The sequence below is a fragment of the Tamandua tetradactyla genome, chromosome 9, assembly GCF_023851605.1.
Source record: "Tamandua tetradactyla isolate mTamTet1 chromosome 9, mTamTet1.pri, whole genome shotgun sequence".
NCBI classification, from domain to species: Eukaryota; Metazoa; Chordata; class Mammalia; order Pilosa; family Myrmecophagidae; genus Tamandua; species Tamandua tetradactyla.
Window position 1 is genome coordinate 114605947 of NC_135335.1, and position 22173 is coordinate 114628119.

General features: G+C 45.1%; 1 protein-coding gene across 7 annotated transcripts in view; it reads left to right on the forward strand.

Annotated features, from left to right (window-relative positions):
* Positions 1 to 2851: 2851 nt before the first annotated feature.
* Positions 2852 to 22173, forward strand: part of MAST4 (microtubule associated serine/threonine kinase family member 4) — a 632749-nt gene continuing 613427 nt past the window's right edge. For 2 of the 7 annotated variants that reach the window (XR_013158026.1, XM_077117360.1), the window contains exon 1: positions 2852 to 3277. Coding sequence is in view for 5 of the 7 variants with exons in the window: in XM_077117360.1 (XP_076973475.1) it covers positions 2945 to 3277 (333 nt within the window). In the remaining 2 variants the exon portion in view is untranslated. Of the gene's footprint in view, positions 3278 to 3913; positions 5859 to 22173 lie in introns of those variants that run through there. The other 5 variants (XM_077117394.1, XM_077117361.1, XM_077117364.1 and 2 more) reach the window with 3 other exon arrangements.

Sequence of the window (22173 nt, forward strand, 5' to 3'; positions counted from 1 at the left end):
GAATCCTGGCCTCATCACTTGGTAGCTGTGTGTCCTTGGGCAAGTTACTTAACTGCTCTGTGCCACAGTTTTCACATCATTTCACAGATATGATGAGAATAATAACAGTAGTAGCTATCTCATAGGGTTGATATGAGAGGTAGGTAAATTAACAATTGTAAAGTGCTTGGCACATGTAAGTCCCTTATAAGTATGTGTAGAAGGGCAGGAAACATCTTCCCACCAAATGCATCCTTTTGCATATTGATTCAAGACAACAAAGTCCCTACCCTATGGGCATTTATAATCTAATATATACATATGCAATTGAAGAAGTTGTCTGTTCTGAGTGGCATTACACTGGAATGTTTAGGAACAGACTGCCTGAGATCAAACTACAGCTCCATCACTGACTTGCTGTTGACCTTTGGCAAGTTATCTGCCCTTGCAGGTCCTCTTAATATGTAAAGTGAGGCTAATAGAACGGATCTTAAAAGGCTATTGCCAGGGATAAATGAGACCATCTATAGAAGACGCTTAGAGCTCAACTGATAACAGCTATTATATTCATATTGTTAGAGACTCAGACCTGCCATTGTTTCTTCTTTCCCAATGTACTAAAACCAGCCCCCCTCCCCTTTCATGTGAATGGCTTGCTTAAGTCATCATTTCACTTCAGCTGTGGCGAATCAACCACATAGGGGCTCAGACAAAGACCAACACTCTTGACTAGAAAAGTAATTGTGAGACCCAGTGTCCAATTCAGACAGTCCCACTGTGCTTTCTCTTCAGCCTGCCTCTTCACAGTTTAGCTAAGTCACTAGAATTGCCCTTTTGCCTCAGCAGGTCTTCACATCCCCGTGGATAATTCTAAGGTGTCACAATGAAGCCTGATGGCATAGCCCGTTTTGCAGCATGGCTTTCTATGGCAAAGGGGTTGCGTCATATTTCCTTCCTCTTCATCTTGTGGGGAGGAAACTGGTCAGGACAAAGCTTGCTGTCCAATACGATGAAGCGCTCTGGATGCTGTATCACTTATAAATAGAGAGATAGCATCAAAGGGCTCATTAGCTGAAGGGGCCTTCAACGTGAATCCTTCAGTTCTTAAGAGCCTTTGGCAGAGCCGTTCTGACAAAGGGTAACCTAGAATTCTTGAGGACTCCTTGAGTTTGAAGACGTGCCATGGTTATTCTGTAACTCTCTCCTCTTCTCCCACGCATCTCCTTTCCTGTAGCACTTGCCACAGCTTTTAAAAATTAATAATGGAGCTATATTATGCAGCATCAATTTCTTCTTTGACCAAAAGCTCCTAAAGGCAGGGGATCTGCCTTATTCATCTTTGTATCCCCCCACCCCCCACCCCAAGCTTCTGGCACACATCTCAATCAACGCCTGTGGAATTGAGTCTGGTTGAATTTATGTCTCAGGTCACAGTGCCAGAGCTCAGAATGGGACTGGAGCTGAAGGCAAGTGGGGGGATCATTCATTTTCCACTGCTGAGCTCAGCACTGGCTTCGGTGGAAATTCAAAGCACCTCATCACCCCAAGGCTGCCTCTTCCAGCCCAAGGGGGAACCTTCAGATGATTCTATTGGTTTCTCTGGATGAAATTCTCTAAGTTCCTAGAGGTAAGGAAAATGAAGCCCCCAGTGGCGCCTTGCAGGTTTCCAGTCCTGGGCTAAGGAGAAGGTAAACCGGAAAGGTGAACACTTTTGATTGGCTACTTAGATGACACGGAAAGACAGCGGACACCGCACACGGCTCTTCTAATTCCGCTCTGTCTGCCTAGCCTATGGTGCAGGACTCAGCATATTCCCGGTCCTCATTAAACATAGTTTATTTTCCTCTCCATCAGAAGGTACATACCTCGTGGTCTTAATTTTTTAGATTCTAAACAGAAACAAAGGCAGAAATTAGGCTTTTGAAAACATATGTGTCCAAGCTAGACACTCTGATGACGCTTTATATAAATTATTTGCTCAAACGCTGCCAACGCGGCCAGTTAGGTATTAACATCTTCGCTCATCATTGAGTCAGCTGAGGTCCAGGGAACTTAAATCAAGAATCAGGGACCTATAGTGGGCCACTGTGGCTCAGCTGCAGAGTTCTCGCCTGCCATGCAGAAGACCCGGGTTCAATTCCCAGTGCCTGCCCATGCAAAAAAAAAAAATCAGGGATTGCAACTCAACTCCATCTAGCTTCCAGATACCACGCAGCTACCCACCTCCTCCTCCAGCACACCGGTGGGTGCGTCTGGGTGCGTGACCGCTTCTCCTTTTTCACAAAGCCCGGCTACTTCTCCTTCCGGTCAGTTTCTTCTAGTCCACTTTTCCGAGTTGGTCCAGTTCTTCTCCAAGGTCTCACCGGCTCCCTCGGCCTCCTCCCCGCGGCGTCCCAAGGACAGCCAGTTGCTCCCCAGCCTAGCGTGGAGTCCTAGGCCTTGGCTCTGACAGCGGTCTCCGCGGTCACTGCAGGACCCGGGTGCGGCGCCGGGGCCTCAACGCTCGTGCGGACCCGGGCCACGGGCGCCTCAGCCCCTCCCCTCCCGCCCGGCGCGCGCGGCCGGGGCCGCCGCAGCCCCCGCCCACCCGCGGGCCCGCCCTGCCATTGGCTCCCCGGGCTGCCCGTCTCTGCCGCCGGCCCCGCGCGGGCCCGGAGGCAGGTTTAGCCAGAGAAGCCGCAGTCCCGGCGGTCTGGGCGCAGCTGGGGCAGACCGTGGAGCTCCGAGCGCAAGAGCCCGGTCGTCATGTGCCCACGCGCGGCAGCCCCCGCCGGCCAGCGGGCCCAGGCGGCTGCTAACTTGGCGGCGAGCTCCTGCAGCCCCGCCGCGGCCACGTAGTCGCCGGCGGGGCTCTCCGCAGCCCGGGAGCGGTAGCCAGAGCGACCCGGAGCCGAGCCGCCCGCGGTTCCCCCGGAGGCGCCGAGCGCGCGCCGCGCCCGCAAGCACTTTGGGCCGCGTGAGAGAAATGGGGGAGAAAGTTTCGGAGGCGCGGGAGCCGGTGCCCCGCAGTCTCAGCGGCCGTGACGCCCGGACCCCTGTCCCTGAGGCGGCGGCCGCCGGGTCCTCGTCGGGCTCAGAAACTCTCTCGGAGGAAGGGGAGCCCAGGGGCTTCTCCCGCGAGCAGCGGCCGCAGCAGCCGCCGGGCGGCGCCCTGAGTGTCCCCCAGCCCGCCGTGTGGGTTCCCGCGCGCGCGGTGCCCGAGCGCGGAGCCGCCGCGCCGCCGCCACCGCTCCCGGGAGGAGCCGCGCAGCAGGCGCCGGGGGACAGCGCCGCGTCCCAGGAGGAGCAGGACGAGGAGGTGGGTCCCACCTTCCCCCACTTTGTCCCCTCCAGGTTCCGGCTGCCGGGCACCCCCAGCTCCCCACTCTGCGCTCATGCGGTGAGGAGGGCCACGCCTGGGCGGGAAGGCGGACAGGGACCCCGCAGCGCGCCGTCCGGGGCGCGGGGTAATGACAGTTTGGAGCCCCCTTGTGAATCGCCGAGTTCCCCGTGGCTGTTAGCTCCGCGCGCGCGCGCGTGTGTGTGCGCGTGTGTGCGTGTGTGCGCTTGCATGTGATGCCGGATAGTGCGCTTTTGAAAGGTCAAGACAGTAAACTCCTAAGGTCTCTATTGCCTGCCGGTAAACTCCTAATCCGTTCGTCGGTCTCAGTGCGCGTTGTTTCCCACTGAAGTCTTGGACGAGGGCGCGTGTGATTGGGCAGGAGAAGTGGTGCTTTGGGGTGGGGTGGGGGGCAGGGTGCGGTACCCGCAGAGTGGAGCAGAGGGGTTTCAGTGGTCCCCGGGATGGCGGGGTGGCCTGGCGGGTTCCGGCAGTGTCGGTCCTCCCCCCCCCCCCCCCCCAGGAGAGGACACGCGGTTCCCGGGCCATTGCGCGGGCGTGCGCTACTGCAGCTCCCTCTTGGACTTGTTTCCAGGGTATCTGCCCGCGCGCTGGTCGCCACAGCCTAAGTGGGACGCCCCGCCTCGTTCGGGACTCTGCGCCTGCCCTGGTTTGCTCGAAGGATGTTCATCCAAAACAGGTCAATCACGTTCGGACACGCTGAACGTACGGCTTTGGTGTTCTCCCGGCTGTTATCGCTGGCCCCTCCTCCTCCCCTGGCCTCTGGAGGACCGTAGGAAGCATAAGGTTATTCATGAATAACCTTATGAACATTAAGAATGTTCACTTTGGGGTGCGCGGGTAGCTCAGTGGTTAGAATGCCCGCCTTTCATGCGGGAGACCAGGGTTGGATTCCCGGACCATGCACCCCTACCCCCACCCCTGCACCCCCCAAAAGAAAAGAATGTTTACTTTGGAAGATTTTTCTAGGGAAGTCGTCTTCATCAGGCTGGGCCATAAATAAAACATCACGCTGACATAGCCTGCTTTCGGAATCCCTTGGTGCCAGGGTGGTATTTTCTGCAGTTCTGATGGGGTTAGCTTTCTTAAGTTATTGGCTTTGTCCCTCAGAAGAAGCAAGCTGAGACCGGTGCCCTGGCAGGAGCCCCTTGTGACGCCATCCTGGAGGCAAAGTTTGGATCTGGCACAAGGTTAAGGGAAGCAAGTCTCAGCCTGGCAGAGACAGAACAGACCTTAGGTGGTCCTTGGCCAAGCCTCAGGCAATAACCAGGACCCACTACTGAATGCTTGGGGGGATTGCAAGGACCTGAGCAGGTGTTTCCAGACCTCTTCTCTAGAATTGTCTCTGCTTTCCAGATTTTAAGACCTTTGTATGAGTCATGTCACTCCTCTGAGGTTCAGTTTCTACAATCTGTAACGTAAGGAGTTTGAATCAGTTGAACTTCACTCTGAAGTTCCTTTCCACTCTAACATTCTCTATTTAGCACTTTAAGATGGGCCTAAAGTTCCAGACGAATCTGCAACTTTTCCTTTAGTGGTGGAATGCTGGTGTTAGCTGACTGCCATATCCACCAGAGAGCTAGGGCCAGGCAGAGAGATGACTGGATGCTGTGCTGTACCAGTTGGTTATATCTCCTTTTGAAAATGCCAGGCAGGTGCCAGGTGATGCTCTGAGACATCTGCCTCAACTTCCAGAGATGAGCACACGCCACTGGGAAGCTGGGATTATACCTTAATTTACTGACATACTGCTAGATCCTGATTTAATGTTGTTGTTGGTGGAAATTATGATAGAATTAATTGCTCCATTTTCCATTTAGTGAGGAGCATGCTCTGTGGTAAGTGGTTGGTCTTGCAGATTTGGAGGTGGCTGTAGGAAATTTCTCCCCTTTATCCCAATTCCATAACTGATTTATTGCCTGGCTTTAGGGTGACAGTGTTTTACTTTCTCAGAAACAGTTATAATGATAGCTTATTTCCCAGGCAGTGTGGTGAGGATTGGTTGATTGAAAGACAATTTGAAAAGTGGAATGACTAACTAAAGTTGGTCAGTATTTGTGAAACCTCAGAATTGGATGTAAATTGATACAGTATTGCAACTTATTGTGTGTCTTAACCCAGGATTGCAATTTATTGTGTATCTTAACCCCTGGCAAGGAATGCTGAAAATTGTTCAAGAGTGGAAATCCTGACTTGCTCTGAGAATTTTAAAGTGAAACTAAACTTCTTGCCTCCTCCTCTCCACACAGTAGGAGAGAAATGAGAGTCTTAGTGACAGAAGTTCAGGTCCAGTTTGAGCCCAGTTTCTAGTTCTTACACCGGTGATGCTATGTGCAGAGGTTGTTAACCTAATGGGAAGTTGTGGGCCTCTTTGAGGGTCTAATGAAAGCTATGGACGTTCTCCTTAGAAAATGCACACAATTATTCCAGAGATTTCAGCAATGCTGGGTTAGAACACTCAGGTCAGTGGAAAGATCTCGGTTTGATTCGTATCTCTGCCATCTCAACCAGGAATGGGGTCGTGGGCCATTCGACTTCGGTAAGCCCCTGTTTTTTCACCTCTTAAATGGGAAAGCTAGTGATAGAGTTGTTAGGCATTTTACACACACACCATCCAGTTTTATCCTAGCACAGTATCTGATACATAGAGCTTTGAATGCTAAGTAAATATTTATTTGTTAAGTTCATTTGTGATAAAATTTGTGAAATGGGAGTACAGCTTGGTCTGGCCTGTTAGTTTATTTATGTATAACTTATATGCTGCGTACTTTCAGAGAACTTGAGGCTGTGTCTGGTCAATTTATTCTAATTTCATTAGTATAAACTGGGAAACCGTTTTTACACGCATCCAGTTGCATTATGGCAAGGCACTCTTTGTGTAGTGTGAGTTACACCGTAGCAAGGCAAGACTTAAGTGCAGCCCGTAACATGGAAAGAGGTTCATTTAGATAAAAAAATTGTTCGGTCTATCTTGGGGGACTCTTTCCCAAAACTCTTAACCATTACTGCGTCAGTTTTTAAAAGCAGTGAAACTCAAGTTTCTAGTGCATTATTGTGCTTTTTGCCCTCCTTATTAAAGCCGTTTTGAATTTATCTAGTAATGTCAGTGTTTTATTTTATCTTATTTCATATTTTATGTGAATTGTCAGTATTTGTGTAAACTTACATCAACTTGCCAAGTCTCATACACTTAAATCTGTTCTTTAAGCTATGGTATCTTAGAACAATACTTCATTGGAATGTGGCCTTGATTCTCCTCTTGCTGTACTTTGTATCAAACACATGGGAGTTAGGGGTGGCATGTAACTTCTTCTTTAAATAAACTGCACATAGCCTCTGCCGCTTGTTCCCTGACTTGTGGTCTGTGCATGAGCAGGGGTAGTGGGCTGCATTTTTGGTGATTAAGACAATCTAGATTGGAGGACTGTTCCCAGACAACATTTCTGAGATTTGCCCTTTGGCACACTGCTTGTCCCTTGCCCCAAACACCTGTGTTACCCCTAATAACGCACGCCTGTGCTGTTTTGTAACTGTGTGAACTGAGAGCAGGAGTTTTTGTTTGTATTTGCTTAGCGCTGTGCCTGTCATATAGTCGGAAAGGCTCAGTGAATGTATGTTGAATGAACGAGAAAAAGTAGCTCCTTTGAAATAGCTGTACATTTGATTGAAGGGTGGCTGTTTGTATATTTCTTTATTTTGTCTGTTGTGAATTATGATGCACAAACCTCCAGATTTCTCAACAAGGAAAACATGTGCAGTCATGGTGAAAAATCTTATGAGCAGTTTTTCCAGGTAAGATCTGAACAGAGTAAAACCACTGAGGGCCCACACAGAACACCTTTAAAATGATTTGTGTATTAACTCTGCTTTTCAGAAACTTTCAGGGGTTCTTAGAATGGCAGAAAAGGGCTTAGAGTTAAAAGAATTTTCAACTCAATATGAAGCAGCCTGTTTATACTCTGATATATTAAGGGACCCGTTTTATTGGCAAAATTGGGAGTTTCCTTTATTAAAAATAAGCATAATTATGGGATATCTTTAAACTCTTTGTGAAATGGTAATGAGTGTGAAGACTGCTGCTCATAATTTTTTTGTGTGTTTGTGTGTGGGGGGTGTCCCCCACTTGATAGTTGTGCCATAGATGAATTTCTAGTGGTCACTGATTAGAATAAATAGCAAAAAGCAATCATGAATTCCGCAAAAGCTTTTCACTGAGTTTATACTTTATGAATCACAGTGCTACAAAATTTGAAAAAAAGTAGTGGGTAAATCTTGGCACATTGATTATTTAGTCTACTTCTCAACTCGCTAGTTCAGTAAGAGTCAGGTGATCAAGAAATTCATTAGTCAACCAGTATAGACTGAGCCCCAGCTCTGTATGGAGCATTGTCCTGTCTACTGAGGAAACGAAGGCAGGCAAGGCAAGATAGTTTTGACCTCATTCAGTTTATAAGCCAGCGGGGCAGAGAGTCATGATACTCATGATTATTAATTAACTGGCAGCAAGTGTGGCAAATGTATACAGGACAGGCTGTGAGGGAGTGTGCGATCACACTGGGTAACTCAGTCTGTGAAGTAAGGACTGCCCCACTTAGGGAGTGATGTTTGAGCTGAGACCGAAAGGATGAGCAGGAGTTAGTTGGGGGACCACAAGGCTCTGAGTGGCCCAGGGAGGGGGAATTGCAGGTATGGAGACCCCAGAGCAGGAGAGAGCATGGCAGGGTCTGTAGCACTGAGAGGAATCCTGGGTGTCTGGAGGGGAGAAGCAGATAGCATGGTATTGGGGGAAATGGAGAGAGAAGCAGGGGCCAGCTCATACACATCCTTTTGGACTTTATTCTAAGGGCATTAGGAGGCACCAAAGGATTTTAAGCAAGGAAGGGACACGAGCAGATTTGCATTTTGGGGAGGCCAAAGTAGCATGAAGTCCATTTTGGTAATTACTGGTATAACCTGTTTAAATGTATGAATGCTGGAGCATAACCCAATAAGATGGAATCTTGTGTGTGTGTGGCATTCCTAGAAGGTCAGGTACGCCAGATAAATACATATGAAATATAATAGGAAAGAATTTAGAATTTATTCAAGAGAATATCTTAGTGTGATTATTTCCTGCTTTTCACTGTGACATTTTCTTGAGCCTCATATTTTCTTGAAGGATAAACTTTATTAGCTTGACTAGAAACTGGGAATAGGGCTTGTGAATGCTCGTTTCTACCGTGAGCTGCAGGGAGGCGTTTTCCCCAGTGAATGTGAGGGGAATCGTCCTGATGTGCAGTGCTCCGTTTATAGGAAGTGTGGTGTTTGGGAGCTCACACACATTAGGGGAGTGTAGCCCATCTGCGTGGGTTTTCCTAGAGAAGGAAGGGTCAGCCTAAGGAACGGAGGCTGTTGTACCCTTTCCACCACTGGTGTGAGGTAAGTCCGGGGCAGGTCAAATATTTATACATTGCCAGTGTTTTAGAGCAGGCCAGTGGACACTCAGCGGGCAGTGTGTGGACCCGTTTGCCCCTGGGTACGAAAGTGCGACGAGTGTGGGTTGCAGTGATGACAAACTGTAGAAGGACTCCAGGTAAAGCATTTCTGTTCAAGAAAGGGTCCAGCAACCAGGTGGCCTGACATTAGAGAAAGGTGAGTGTGTGTGCATCTTAGAGGAGATGATGGCACTTTTTTAGGTGAAAGACACCCTCTGTTGTTTATTATCATGTTTTTACGTTGTTTGGTGTTTCCTGGTAGGGTTGTGTTGCTTTCCTTTCATTTCTTCGGAGCAGCAGCCAGTATTTCCCTGCTTTGTCAGGGTCTTCAGTGCCTCAGGGCATGGACTCCTGAGGCTGGCTCAGCCACTGCTGGGTGTATCAGACAGGTTGTTAATGCTGAGCCTGTTTCCACCTCTCTCAGATGGGGGTGCCAGTACTTCTTGCAGAGGGCGTCATGGGAATGACGAGATATTTTATGCAGTGTACCCAGCGCACAGATGCCCGGCACATAGTAAGCTCCCCATAAATGATGTTTGCTGGTGTCATTGTCTGTGGAAAAGCTGGTTTATGCAGAATATCAGTGCCGTAGCCAGGAATAAGCAGAATTCTTTAGGCCCCTTGTGCAGTGAATGATGTTCCCAGCATGTTTGCTGGCCTCTGGGAGGCCCTGCTGTTCTTGACTGGGTAGATGTGTGACATAGTCATTACTTACAATTTCACGCACAGAGCATTTCTTATGATGTAGGAATAGCAAAGCTTTATGATGTGTGGTTCATTAACTCTTCTATTAATACACTCTCTCGTGGAACCTCCTTTTAGTGATCATTTATTAAATAATCTCCTAAAAGACTCTAGGAGCATGTTTTTAATTGCTAGAGGCACCCAGGGTTTCCGTCAGCAGTGTGATGAGGTTGGCAAGATGACTGTGTACTTTAAACTTCCCAGGCGATGTTCATGAGCTGAGAAGGGAGAAGGAGGAAATCAACTGATTATCTAGATGCCAACTTTTGTTCCTATAGCATTGGAGGGTGAGGGAGGTGGTCCAGGGACACTTCCAGCTACTCAGAGTGGAAATATCATTAACTGTTAAAAATGCAAGAACTCATGTATGTAAACTATCTAACAAAAATTCTGTTTTGTCCTTCTAGGACAATGTTAACATTTCAAAATTTTTTTAATTTTAATTTTTTTAACATGGGCAGGCACTGGGAAATGAACCCAGGTCTCCGGCATGGCAGGCAAGAACTCTGATGCTGAGCCACCATCACACCACCCAGCATTTCAGTTTTAAAGACAAAAATACAAATAATACACATAATCGACGAGCACCTTTGGTAGACCTCACCTGCTGGCGTGGTGACTGCAGATCACTTCCCTGCCACCTAACTCTGACCTATGAATGTGCTCAGATTGACGTTTACACAACTTTGCATCATTTAGTTAAAAAATCCTTGTTCTTCTTCACGAGGCTAATATTTTGTCTGTGTTTTATATTAATGCATAGCATAAAATAGGACTAAGCAGAAGTCTGTCTCCAACAGCTTCTGTGTATTTGCTTCTCTCCCTTTCTTTGCCTTTCTGTCTCGTGCTCTCTCACCTGGTTCGGAATTCCTGCGATAGACTGGGTAGGAGTCACCTGTGCTTCCAGGGGTAGCGCAGAAAGCCGTGCCCTAAGAGCGAAATGTTGGTTCAGGACCGTGGTCAGCGGTATACGGACACGGAAGTCACATTTGAGCGTATAGGTCGTCTGTGAAATTTCTGGTGGATCCTCCACCTTCTCTTAATGAAAAACATTCACTGCTCATTTAACGATTTGAGGTCATAACTAGACATGTGTGTTTCTGTGGGGCAATTTGTAATTTTGTACCGTAGGGCTGTACTCTTTTGCTAGCCCACCAATTCTCTTGAACACGGTCAATGTAATTTTGACCACGGTACTTCCTTCCACTGGACCTTGCAGCCCGAATGCTTTGTAGTGGTATTGGGAGGGAGAGGAGAGGAGGAAGAATGGAAATACTGACATTTTGGCCCACTTTTTTAAAACGGATTTCATAGGCTATCGTGTGGAAAGTGAACATTTGATTTTAATGTTCTTGACTTTGTCGTTTAGCTGTATTTTCCGTGGATGGCAAGCTCACAGGAGCGCCCAGTTTAGTTTTGGTAGGTGAGAGTATGTTAAACTAATATCCGATGTGGTTCTCTTGACTTCTGTCTCAGAACTTTGTCAGCTGCTTTTTAAATAAGTTATAAATTAGTTGTGTAGCTTTCTTTTGGCTAACGACTGTGACTGTTTGTAATAGTATATTTTAAAAATAATCGAATCATTTCAAGGACTTCTGGTCTTAACATCGGTCTTTGCATCTTTGCAATACAGGAAGAGGCTCATCATTAGTAGGAAACAAAAGTTAAATTGGGCTAGAAATGGAGTTAAGATCTTATGTTGCTGTTTACTCATTGGTATTTATATTCACAGAAGTCATAAATTTAAAATTGCTTCTTAGGGCAACCACAGTTAGCTAAATGTACATTAAGACATTAAAATGGAGTGCAGTTGTGGTGAAATCCATGCTGTGTATAAAGGTTAAATGATTGATTTTATAAATAGATTCTTTATGAATAAATTGGTTCCATTGAGATATCTGTACCTCCTACACACACAAAACACAAACATGCAGTTTGCTTCTTCATGCCTAGTTTAGCTGGGGAGCTTCATTGAAATACTCTGAGCCCTTGTTCCAGACTTCTTATTTTACAGGGGCAGTTTTGAGGATACTGACATAGCCAAAGAGGGGTGAACTTCTGTAGAGAAAAGGGCAGTCCTAGATGCCTGACTCATGCGGCAGAACCACTGAAAGTTTTACTTCAGGAGATGAACTTCAGACTCATCCCAAACGAGTGAAGTAGACATCAGGAAATCCAAGAAAATGCGAAAATGCTGACCTTCCCTTTCTTGTGCATTTTACTAGGGTACCAGGTAGAAGCAGTGTGTGAGGTCAGCGCGACCATTGGTTTAAAAGCTGACATGGGGCAGTGCAAAGGAGGCTCAGTGGCAGAGTTCTCGCCTGCCATGCTGGAGAACTTTCTTGATTCCTGGAGTCTGCCCATGCCAAAATAAATAAATAAATAAACCAAAGCAAAATGAAAAAATTGAGTATATGTGAGCGTGAAAGAGCAAGGAAGAAAAAGGATTAGGAAATTATTGCCAAGAAGGAAAGACTGTCTTCTCTTAGCCCTATATTTTGGTGCTTTAAATTACTTATCTATTCTTTGAAATATTACTTTTGTAAACTTTATTTAATGTACCACTTCATTTCCTTGCAATTTCTTGTATAGCTGTTCTTTAGGCATTGGTGAAGTTTCCTAATGAGATGCCCCAGTTCACTGTTGGGGAAAAGTGCCCATAAGACCTCTTAGGACTTCTTTTAATCCACAGTGATGGGTGAGGTTTAGCCAGGAAGCATATTCTATAAGAGAACAAGAGACAAAACTGGAAATTGCAACTTTGAACTCTTGATTTCTTCATAAAAATATCAATATCACTTTTGTTTTCATGATTTCTCCTTTGAAATGAAAGCATTTCTACCTGAACAAAGCTTAGCTTACATGTGTGAGCTGCTTGAGTTTTTAAATTATGGAATAAAACCCATTAGGTAGAGTTGTCACTTGTAACACTGGAGTAACAATATGACAAGTTGTACTCTCTTAAGTTCCTTTAAAATTATTTCTGATTCATCACTTTCTGCTTAATAGGTTATCTCTCGTTCCTTTTTCTAATTTTTCTATTTTCATTTTTGCTTCCCCATCCCCCTTCCTATCTATAGCTTGGTCTTCAAATTTTAAAAAGAATGTTGCAGACTCTTTAACATTTGTTAAGTAGAATGTGTATTAGTTAGGATTCTCTAGAGCAACAGAATCAACAGGAAATATTCATAAATATAAAATTTATAAAAGTGTCTCATGTGACTGTGGGAATACAGAGTCCAAAATCCTCAGGGCAAGCTGTGAAGCTGACGATTCCAATGGAGGGTCTGGATGAACTCCACAGGAGAGACTCGCCAGCCAAAGCAGGAAGGGAGCCTGTCTCCTCTGAATCCTCCTTAAAAGGCTTCCAGTGCTTAGATTGAACATCAGTCATTGCAGAAGCCACACCCCTTGGCTGATTACAAATGGAATCAGCTGTGGATGAAGCCGACGTGATCATGATTTAATTCTATGAAATGTCCTCATCGCACAAGATGGGGAGCACTTGCCCAACCAGACAAACAGGTCCCACCACCTGGCCAAGTTGACACGTGAACCTGACCCTGACAGCATGTTTGGGGGAAAGGCCTTTTTTTGTTACCTGAATTTTATGATTCACTAAAGACTCATTTGAGAGCTCTTTTTTGTTCTCATCTCATTGCTTACTTTATTTTCCATAATATCATGGTGCATTTTCCCACCTTATTATTCTGTGCTGAACAAGTTAGATTAAAAATATATATATATTGGACATCTTGTAGGGCTTGAGGGCTCTCACTCTGGGCACCAGTCATCTTTGAAAACTGCTGAAGGCCTAAAAATATATAAGGAGAGCTAGAAAGTGAGTATAACATTGCGTGCGCTGTTAATGAAAGTAGATATCTTGCTTTTTGTATTTTAAAAGTTGAAGATTGCAAAACAAGTTATGTTTTCTCAGGGTTCTGCCACATTATTTTTGCTCTCTGCACTATGCAAGGTCTCATATATACTGTTAATATTTGTAGGGTACTTAAGTTTGCATGGCCCTTTCTCGTATTATTGGAGTTGCTTTCGTAGTTCATTCTCTCACACTGGATGCAGTCTCCTTGGGGTGAAACAATGTCTTACCAACTCAACATCCTTGCAGTGTGAGGAGTGCATGGCAAATAGTGGATAATAATACTAATGCACTGAAAAAAATGCTACCGTTCTGACACCACTCCAAGTGCTTTACATATATTTACTGGTTTAAATATTACAAAACTCATTTTGAAATTAAATTGATAATCATTTCCATACTAACAGTGTCAGCTGAGTGACCAGAGGGAGAAGAGAGGTGGTGCCATTAGCTGAGATGCGGGGATTCCGAGAAGAGCAGGTTTGTGGAGCCCATTTGAGGAATACTGTGAATTCCTTAATAGCTGATATTAAGTGTTCTGTCTGCGTAACTTTTCTTTAGGAGAGCGCTAAGATTTAGAGCTTTGATCCTGGGTTTAGATCATCGGCAGTTAATGGGATGATTGGGTTTCTATGATTTAATGATTGGGTCTGATTATAAACCAATTCTTATTTTCCTGTTGGCTTTGGAAATTGATTCTGGTAAGATAGTTTTTGGTTATTTATTACAATCCCACTTGTAGCAGTAAGCTATGTTTGACCATGTGTTTAAAGGATGAAATATTGACAACTAGCCTTAAAATATTACCAGCAATACTGAGCTATACTCATTAGTTCTCAGGATCAAAATGCTCTCTGAAAGTGAAAATGGGTTTCAGGAATTCTGATAATTTCATAGGTAATGGAAGAATGTTGCTGTGAGAAATGGAAGTTCTGAGGCGTTTGCATTGGCTCCTGCTAGGAAAGTCGTAGCTTACCTGGTCTTCTCTGTGATGAAATAAGAGATCCTTTCAGCTCCTCACTATAGAAATGTTAATTTCTATTTATAGAAATATTAATTTTCATTTATAGGAATGTTGATTTCTATTTATAGAAATTTATTCTGTTTATTCCTCACTATAGAAATATCAATTTACATTTTTCATCAGTGTATAACTTGTTCTGGAATTGTTCGTTCATATTTTTCTTTTGGCAAACTTGATCAGTTTTGCTGAGTTCTGATTTGTGAAAGGGCATATATTCCTGGAAGGAACTCTCACAAGGACACTTAATTATGGATTCCTCCTTTCAGATGGTGCTTATACATGTGGCAAAAACAAGGCTTACTTCTCCCTTTATTCATCTTTAAAAATATTTGGTATGCTGCTGTCAGTCACCATTAATAAATGTTGAGGGCGCGGTGTCTGACCTTCAGATTCCTGCAAAGGGGTTTAATTCTGGATAATAAAGTCACTTTTGTGTTTCCTTTGATGCAGGAGCATCCTGCTGTGTTATTTTCCCATTCAAGTTCACGGGCTTCTGAGAATTTTTGAAATACTTAGTTTCTTTACGTAGTCACTTAGAACGTGAAGCCTCAGTTTTCGAGTACGTCTTGTTTGGCTGGTTTGCCCAGCAAGGGAGAGAGGGCATGGAATGTGCCCCTTTTCAGTGCAGGGTAACTTGAGGGTCTTACTGTGCCCACCAGGGAGGTCCTCTAGGAAATGCTGTGGTATCTCCTTTTATTGAGTAATAAATAAAAAACAAAGTAATACCTTTCAACACCAGAAATTATTGTTCTAGGTGTAATTATAAAGAATGCTTTTCTTTTATTGTCCTCGCTCCTGGAGATTCTGCCTGCAGAGTTGGGTCTTTCTTCCTTAGATACATCTATAAATCCTGAGATCAGTGGCTGAATCTGCTTTTTCACCACAGGCTGAAAACAGGACAGACTCGGATTTTTTCTTTCTTTCTTTTTTTTTTTTTTTGGTTGCTGTCCAGAGTTACTTTCCTTAGGCTGAGTGACGCAAGCTGTCATCCCCATATCCTAGACAAGGATTTTTTAAAATCATTCTTTCATTTAAAGATTTGCAGAGATCTGCAGGCAGCCAGGGCTCTCCTTTTCTGCTCTGCACTCTAGCTGCCCAGCCTCTGAAGCGGCCTAAACACTGTTTTCAAAATGAAGCTGGTATCGGGGGTGCAGGGGTGGCTCAGTGGTAGAATTCCCGTCTGCCATGCTGGAGACCCGGGTTCGATTCCCTGCCCATGTGCATCACAGAAACAAACAAGCAAACAGGAAACAAACAGAAATTCAACAAATGGTGCTGCAATAATGGGATGCTCACAATGAAATGTGTCCCCCACCATCCAGCATACAAAAACAAAAAAATGAAACCAGTATCTATCAGTTGAGGTTATTTTTTTTAACCACTGTGCTCCAGCCTAAGCTCTTGGTGAACTGTTTATTAGAAACTCAGTTTTGTTTTTTTAGAACTTGGAGTATGTAGACCCATAGAAAAGTAATTTTAAGAGGTGATTTGGTTTGCAGATCAGTCCACAAAAGCCTATTTCGCCCCCAGAAAGGGATGATATAGTTCTAGGAATGGGATAATAGTGCTAGAAATGGTGAAGACAGTGGGATTTTGGATCTGAAAGGTTAAAGGCTACTTGACACCCTGTCCAGAGAGATGAAGTGAATCCTGGGGCCAGAGACCAGTGCTTGGACTTTCCCAGCCTCTCTGCATCGGGTCTTGCTGGTTCTACTGAGGTTTTCCCATGGGGTTCTGGGCGGGGGGGGGGGGCAGGTTCTTTCTTCTCTGTGCGCTGGGGGCAGCACCGCAGCTCCTGGGGGTGGCCCAGGTATCCCACTGCTGTTAATTCTCAGCACCTGCTTACCTGTAGGCGCAGGCCCATCCTCCCAGGTGTTCTGCGGTAGGGGACAGGTGAGCTGGAGGCCGGGGGACGGACCCTCAGCCCACTCAGCATCCGCGCCCTTCCTGTGGTGGCTCTGGGGACCCACCTGGACACACGGCAGTGATTGGGTCTTTAGGACACCTTCATGACTGCCCAGGAACCCTTCCCATATGGGGGCAAGCTGCTTTACCACAAATAAAACTATCTCCTGCCACTTTTCAGTTCAGTCCTGCTGAGGTAGACCTATGAAGGCTCAGAATTTTAAGGTAGAAAGGGGTCACTTGAGAAAACCCATCAGAAGATCTTGTGAAATAAGCCAAGTGCTATTAATAATAATAATTGAGGGTCATTTGTCCAAAACGTTTTGGTTTTTTTCTTCTTCTTGTATTATGATGTTTTTCTCTGTAGAGAATGATTCTGATTTTCATGGCCTATGTTCTCCTCACCAGTGAACATTACATTTTCCCTGCTTTTATATATTTTTTTGAAGCTTGACTCAGATGATAGCATTAACTCAGATAAAAAAGCGTGTAGATGAGGCTTTAAGTAATCACCGCATGTGATTATTTAAATGGGACATTACATTTAAATGTGTGTTTCTAGGAACATCTTTCTTTTCTGAGCTGGAGTCACAGAGTTTGAGGAAGGATGGTCATATCACTTTATGTAGGAGATATTTTTATTTGTTATGCCATAGGATGCATGTTCTCCTTCCCCTGTTATAGGAGAGTCAAAGCCGAGTTGTGGGATTAGTGTAATTTGTTCTTTTAAAGAGATGGCAAGGGCCCCATCAAAATAGTAGATGCCTAAGCTCTAGCAGTGAGGATGAGTCCCCCAGAGCCTCTCAGTATCCCCTCAGAGACCTTCTGCAGTAATTAAAAGAGCAGTGAAATAAAGATTTTTTAAAAATGATAAATACAGCTTTACTAAGTGATTTTGTAATGACAGTGTACACCCTGCTGGAAAACATTGGGGCTGCTCATTTTGTGCTCCTGGAAAAGCTGTAATCAGATGGGCACTGTGCTGAATTGTTAAGGGACCACGACCTTCAGTTTTTAGAAATGTATTCTGATACTTACGGACATCTAAGGATGTAAATTTAATTACTGCTGCTTCTATCTTTGTGGGCTTTGAGGAAAAGCAGTGGATTATGTAACAAAATTGCCACTAAGATGTAGTTTTTTTTAAACGTTAAGTTTCACAGGTGCTCAAAGTTTTCTGTGCATATAATGCAGATAAATGACTTTTAAAGCCTTAGGTTTTGGACAAAGTATTCTGACGTTTGAAGGGGGTGGTGTAGCTTTTGGATTGGTGTGGTCAACACAGCTGTTTGCTTATGGTTGTCTACAAAACGAGGGCTTTGGTAGAATGGATTGTATCTCATTGTAACCTGAAGTTGCAGGCATGAGTGATACTTTGTTTTTAAAGTCCAGGGGCAGTGGGTGAGCTCAGCCAAGTTGACTTCTTCCTTCTTGGGTTTCTCTTTTTGCAATGCCCCTTTTCCTTCTTGTCTGTTGACTTGCGTTTTGGATGAATTATCAGAGTACTGGGTGGGTGAAAATGAGGACACATCCATCACACACTGTGCCTCAGGAGTAGGCACTCGTGAAGACATCCTTCTCAGAGGTGGGGAGAAGGACTTGTCCTGGCCCCAGGCGGCTGCTGCCCCTTCTTGCCGTGGGGGTAAAGCTGGTGTGAAAGCGCACGTTGTTCTCTAATGGTCAAAAGGCATGATCGATCCTTGCTGCTTGCAGAGCGCTGTAGGTATTGGTGGCTGGGGAGGGAAGGGATGTAAAAGAAATAAAAGATGGGGTCAGCGCCTAATGCAGCATTCCGTCGGGTTAGGGCACGCCGGGCATGGAGGGACCCGACGTGTGGGGCACGTTCGACAAGGGGGCAGTGTGACTGACCCTGAAGCCGCGGAGGGAGAGGAGTCCGAGTAAAGAGCAGTCAACCCGACGAGATGCATTGGGGAGTGGGTTTTCCGTTGTGTCTTGAAGATTTGAGAATTGAATAGGAGAGGAGGTTTTAACAGATTAGATTATTTAATCTACCAGATTTGTTTGCCATGTACAGTTATAGTCTTAGAAAAGTCTTCTGTATTTCTCTTTAAAAGTAATACGTTTTAGAAGGGATAGTAACTGACAGGTTGGTTTTTCTGTTCTACATGTTTATGATGAACTTTTTGTGCTTTTGTAATTTAAAATATACTGCCAGGATTATAGTGTTTTCCCGATTACCGGTGTATTTATGGCTTCATAGCTTTCTAATCAAGTATTTTTTTTTTTTAAGATTTCTTTTTCCTTAGGTAATTAAGCAATGTTCATGCCCAACAGTTTTTAGCCATTGTCTTAAGGAACTTTCTGCTTGTTGTGGGGCATAGTTTAGGGAGAAAGTGTTTTTGGTAAGAATTTACCAGTAACCCATTTTCTATAATATGTCTTTGGGATAACACTTTTCTTGCTTTGGGATATAATATAATCTTTTGGTTACTCCTTACTAGAAAATTGCCAGTAGTAGAGCAGTTGATGTGTTTGGCTTAGTCAGAGTTTTAAACACCCCCTAAGTCTTTTTTTCCAACTTCTCAAAGTGCCCTTGAGAAACTCCTTCAGATTGAAGCTCTCACATCCTGGCCCTTTAGTGGAAATTGCCACCCCCATTGTCGTGCACCCCTGCACTGCTGAGGGCTTGAGGGCTTGGTGCCCCTGTGGCCACAGTGTCCCCTGACCCCGACAGCTTTCCGAGACCTCTGAGCCATGCGGGCTTGCTCGGCCTTTGCAGCAGGAGAGCTGGAGTCTGTGACTGGAGAAGGTGGCTTCTCCGGGCCTCAGACCTGCCTGGGTAGCTGATCCTTGGCATTTGCAGATGGGGAAGGAAGCACTCCCTTGTTTTGATCCTACTAAGGATAAAACCTAATCTCTAAAAGACCTCTCTGCACTTTATCTGTCTTCTTCAATATTCTGAAAGCATGAGGAAAATTCCTTCACTGAAGAGTTCGTGAATGCCATTCATGAACTGCTCTTGTGGGGATTTGTGCTACATAGTGGCTGCTTCCAAAACCCACACAAAATCTCAAAGCAAAGCAGCGGGTGGGACTGATAGAAATGACCTTAAAGCATGAGAGGGGACACTTAGAGGAGGTATTGCTTATAAATGTCCGAGTCAAGGTGTAGTAGTAGTTAGAGCAGTTCTGTTTTTATAATTACCATTAAGCCCCCAAATGAACTTACCTTTAGCCCACCTTCTGTCTCCTGCACCCAAACATCATCTTATCCATCACCCTTTCCTCTGGGAAAATAAAAAAGCAATCTGTGAGGCCAATGTGTGAGTATCTTGCCAGTGCTGCTATTTCTTCAAAGATTCTCTGCCCAGTTATTTTTATTATAGCCAGAGTTATCATCAGACTTTTGAAACTTGCTACCACAGCTATGCTGTTAATCTTAACTCTGAGAACTCAGTATTACTCTTTCTATGTAGGGTTTTAGACAACTGGTTAACGGGTGAAATGGCAGAGTAGAAGTTGTCCCTTCAATCTTCTGGCATGTCAGGGAGTTTGTTAGCTCTTATTAAAATGGTATTTCAGAATCTCCAGAATTCTTTAACATTTGATGAGGGCATTGAGCTCCCAGTCTTAGATTAAGCTTAAAAAAAACCTTATTGGAGATTTTTCTTGTTGCAAAACAGAAGACCATTCAAGGGACTCCAATTTTCCCATTCTTTGAAGAGTTAAGTTCTTTACCGTTCTTTGAAATGACAGATTTCTTTTGTGCCAGGAAGACATGGTATTTCGCACGTGGAGGGATGCTCAGACAATGGTTTGGCAGAGCAGGGACCTCAGGTCCTGCAAGCGGGGAAAGGTCCTGGGAGCCCTCTCGTGTTGGGAGGTGGTAGAGGTGCTTCCACCAGAGATGTGTTTATCTGCAGCTAAAGACAAGGCATCTTTTCTGATGCCGGGTTTGGGAGACACGTGTGGCAGAATAATCTTTTTTGAGCTATTAAACCTGCGGCTTACTTGTTGTCATTCTTTCTTCTTTGGTATTTCCAGCGGAACTGGGAGTCATGTAATTCCTTGCTCCGGGGATATTCGCCTGGCAGAAAACTGAAAGAACTTGAAGTTGAGGCTCCTCTCAGTATCTGTAAAAAGTCTTACTGAAGAAGAGAGAATGCTGTATATCCTGGCATGAAAGGCAGTTTCCCTTTATGAACAGGGGGAGAGAAAGCAGATTCCCCAGACTGGAAAGGGGGTCAGGGTTGGTGCATCCTGGGGTACAGGGGTTTGGATTCCGTCAGCCTGTCAGTGGCAGCATGAGGCAAGGGAGGAGACGATAGACCACTGGGTGGCCTGGAGTGCCTGTGTTGGGCACAGAGCATAGACATGCTGAATTTCAGGGGGCCGTGCTGGTTTGACCATGAAGATTTGAACAGTGAGCTCCACAGACTGGAGACCCTTTCCTTGTGTGACATCCTAGAATGACTGAGAAATTCGCTTCCCACCGTGGGCCTGGGAGTCAGAATTTAATTTGATGTAGAGAAAAGAGTGACAGTTTTTGCATACCTGAGATATTATACCTGTTGCATCTGTGATCAAAACCTGGGTTGCTAAAGATGCCGAGAGAATGTATATAGCCCCAGAGAGGTAAAGGCTCGCTCCTGCCCCTCTGTGTAATTTTCCTAAAAATTAAAGAAAGTGTTGAGATCCAGAAACAAATGGGAAGAAGGTACCGAGAGCTTGGTTTCTCTTAGCTCCAAGGTCATGTGCTTCCTTCCCTTTTCCTGCCCCAGCAAGTTAGTGGCATCTCGCACAGGTCTGTGAATACACTTCCCTGGGCTGTGACATCTTCCCCCCTTGCCAGACTGTAAGCTACGTAAGGACAGAGACCTTGTCTGACTCGTCTTTACATCCACAGCAGCTGCCTCCCAGTATGCAGTAAAGCTTTGTTGACTAAAGAAATGCACAGAGGGTTCTTAGGGGAAGTTGAAGTCCTGAAATGAGTGCTGGCCACTGAAAGATGGCGAAGGACTGGTACAGGAAGAGCTCAAGTGCAGGGTTTAACCCGCTTGTCCTCATGAGCCATCCATGCCCTGCTGCGAGTCATGAAGTTTTTCACAATCAGCTCAGGTCCCCTGTCAGGTGAGCAATTCAGAGTTACATTCGATGACAAGATGATTTTAAGGATTTTTTTTTTTCAATTTTGAGAATTAAGCATTCAATTTATATGTAAGAATTAGTTTCTAGAGGTCTGTTTAGCCAGTCAAGTGGCACTAATTACTGTCTGGCCAGTTGTGGCCAGAACTACCTGGAAGAAGACCAGTTCAGGCTGCCTGGGCACCTGTGAGACAACTTGGGGCTCCTGCCTCTCTTCCCTAACCCTTCTCAGGGGCCTGCTGACCCAGCAGAGGGGGAAGTAGACATGGCTCCTGGAAGGCGAAGATTTATTTTTTGGATTAACAGGTTCTGTAAGGTACCAGGAAACCAGAGCTTTATTTTGTCAAGTTTCCAGGACCAGCGGCTGGCAGGAGCCTTGGTGTGAGGGGACAGCTCAGGGGTGGGTGTGGATACTGCATATTTCATTCTCTGAACAGGCACACGTTTAAAAATGTTTGCAAAAGCAAATTCTGGGTGAGAGCAGTAAGTCTTCTTTGTGTAAATGGCCGGTAAGTACTGCTCCTTTCTTCTCTTTTACTAATTAATTTCCCCAACAGTGCTGCTGGCAGCTCTTCTCCACAATTGGTTGCTGAATTGCAGTGCTCAATTATCTGTGTAATAACATGCTATAAAAACATATAAAGCCAGGAAAAAATGGTTTTCACCAAAATGGCTGAACCTTGAAAATTAGACACCTTGTACATTCACTCTGGACCAAAAGGAGA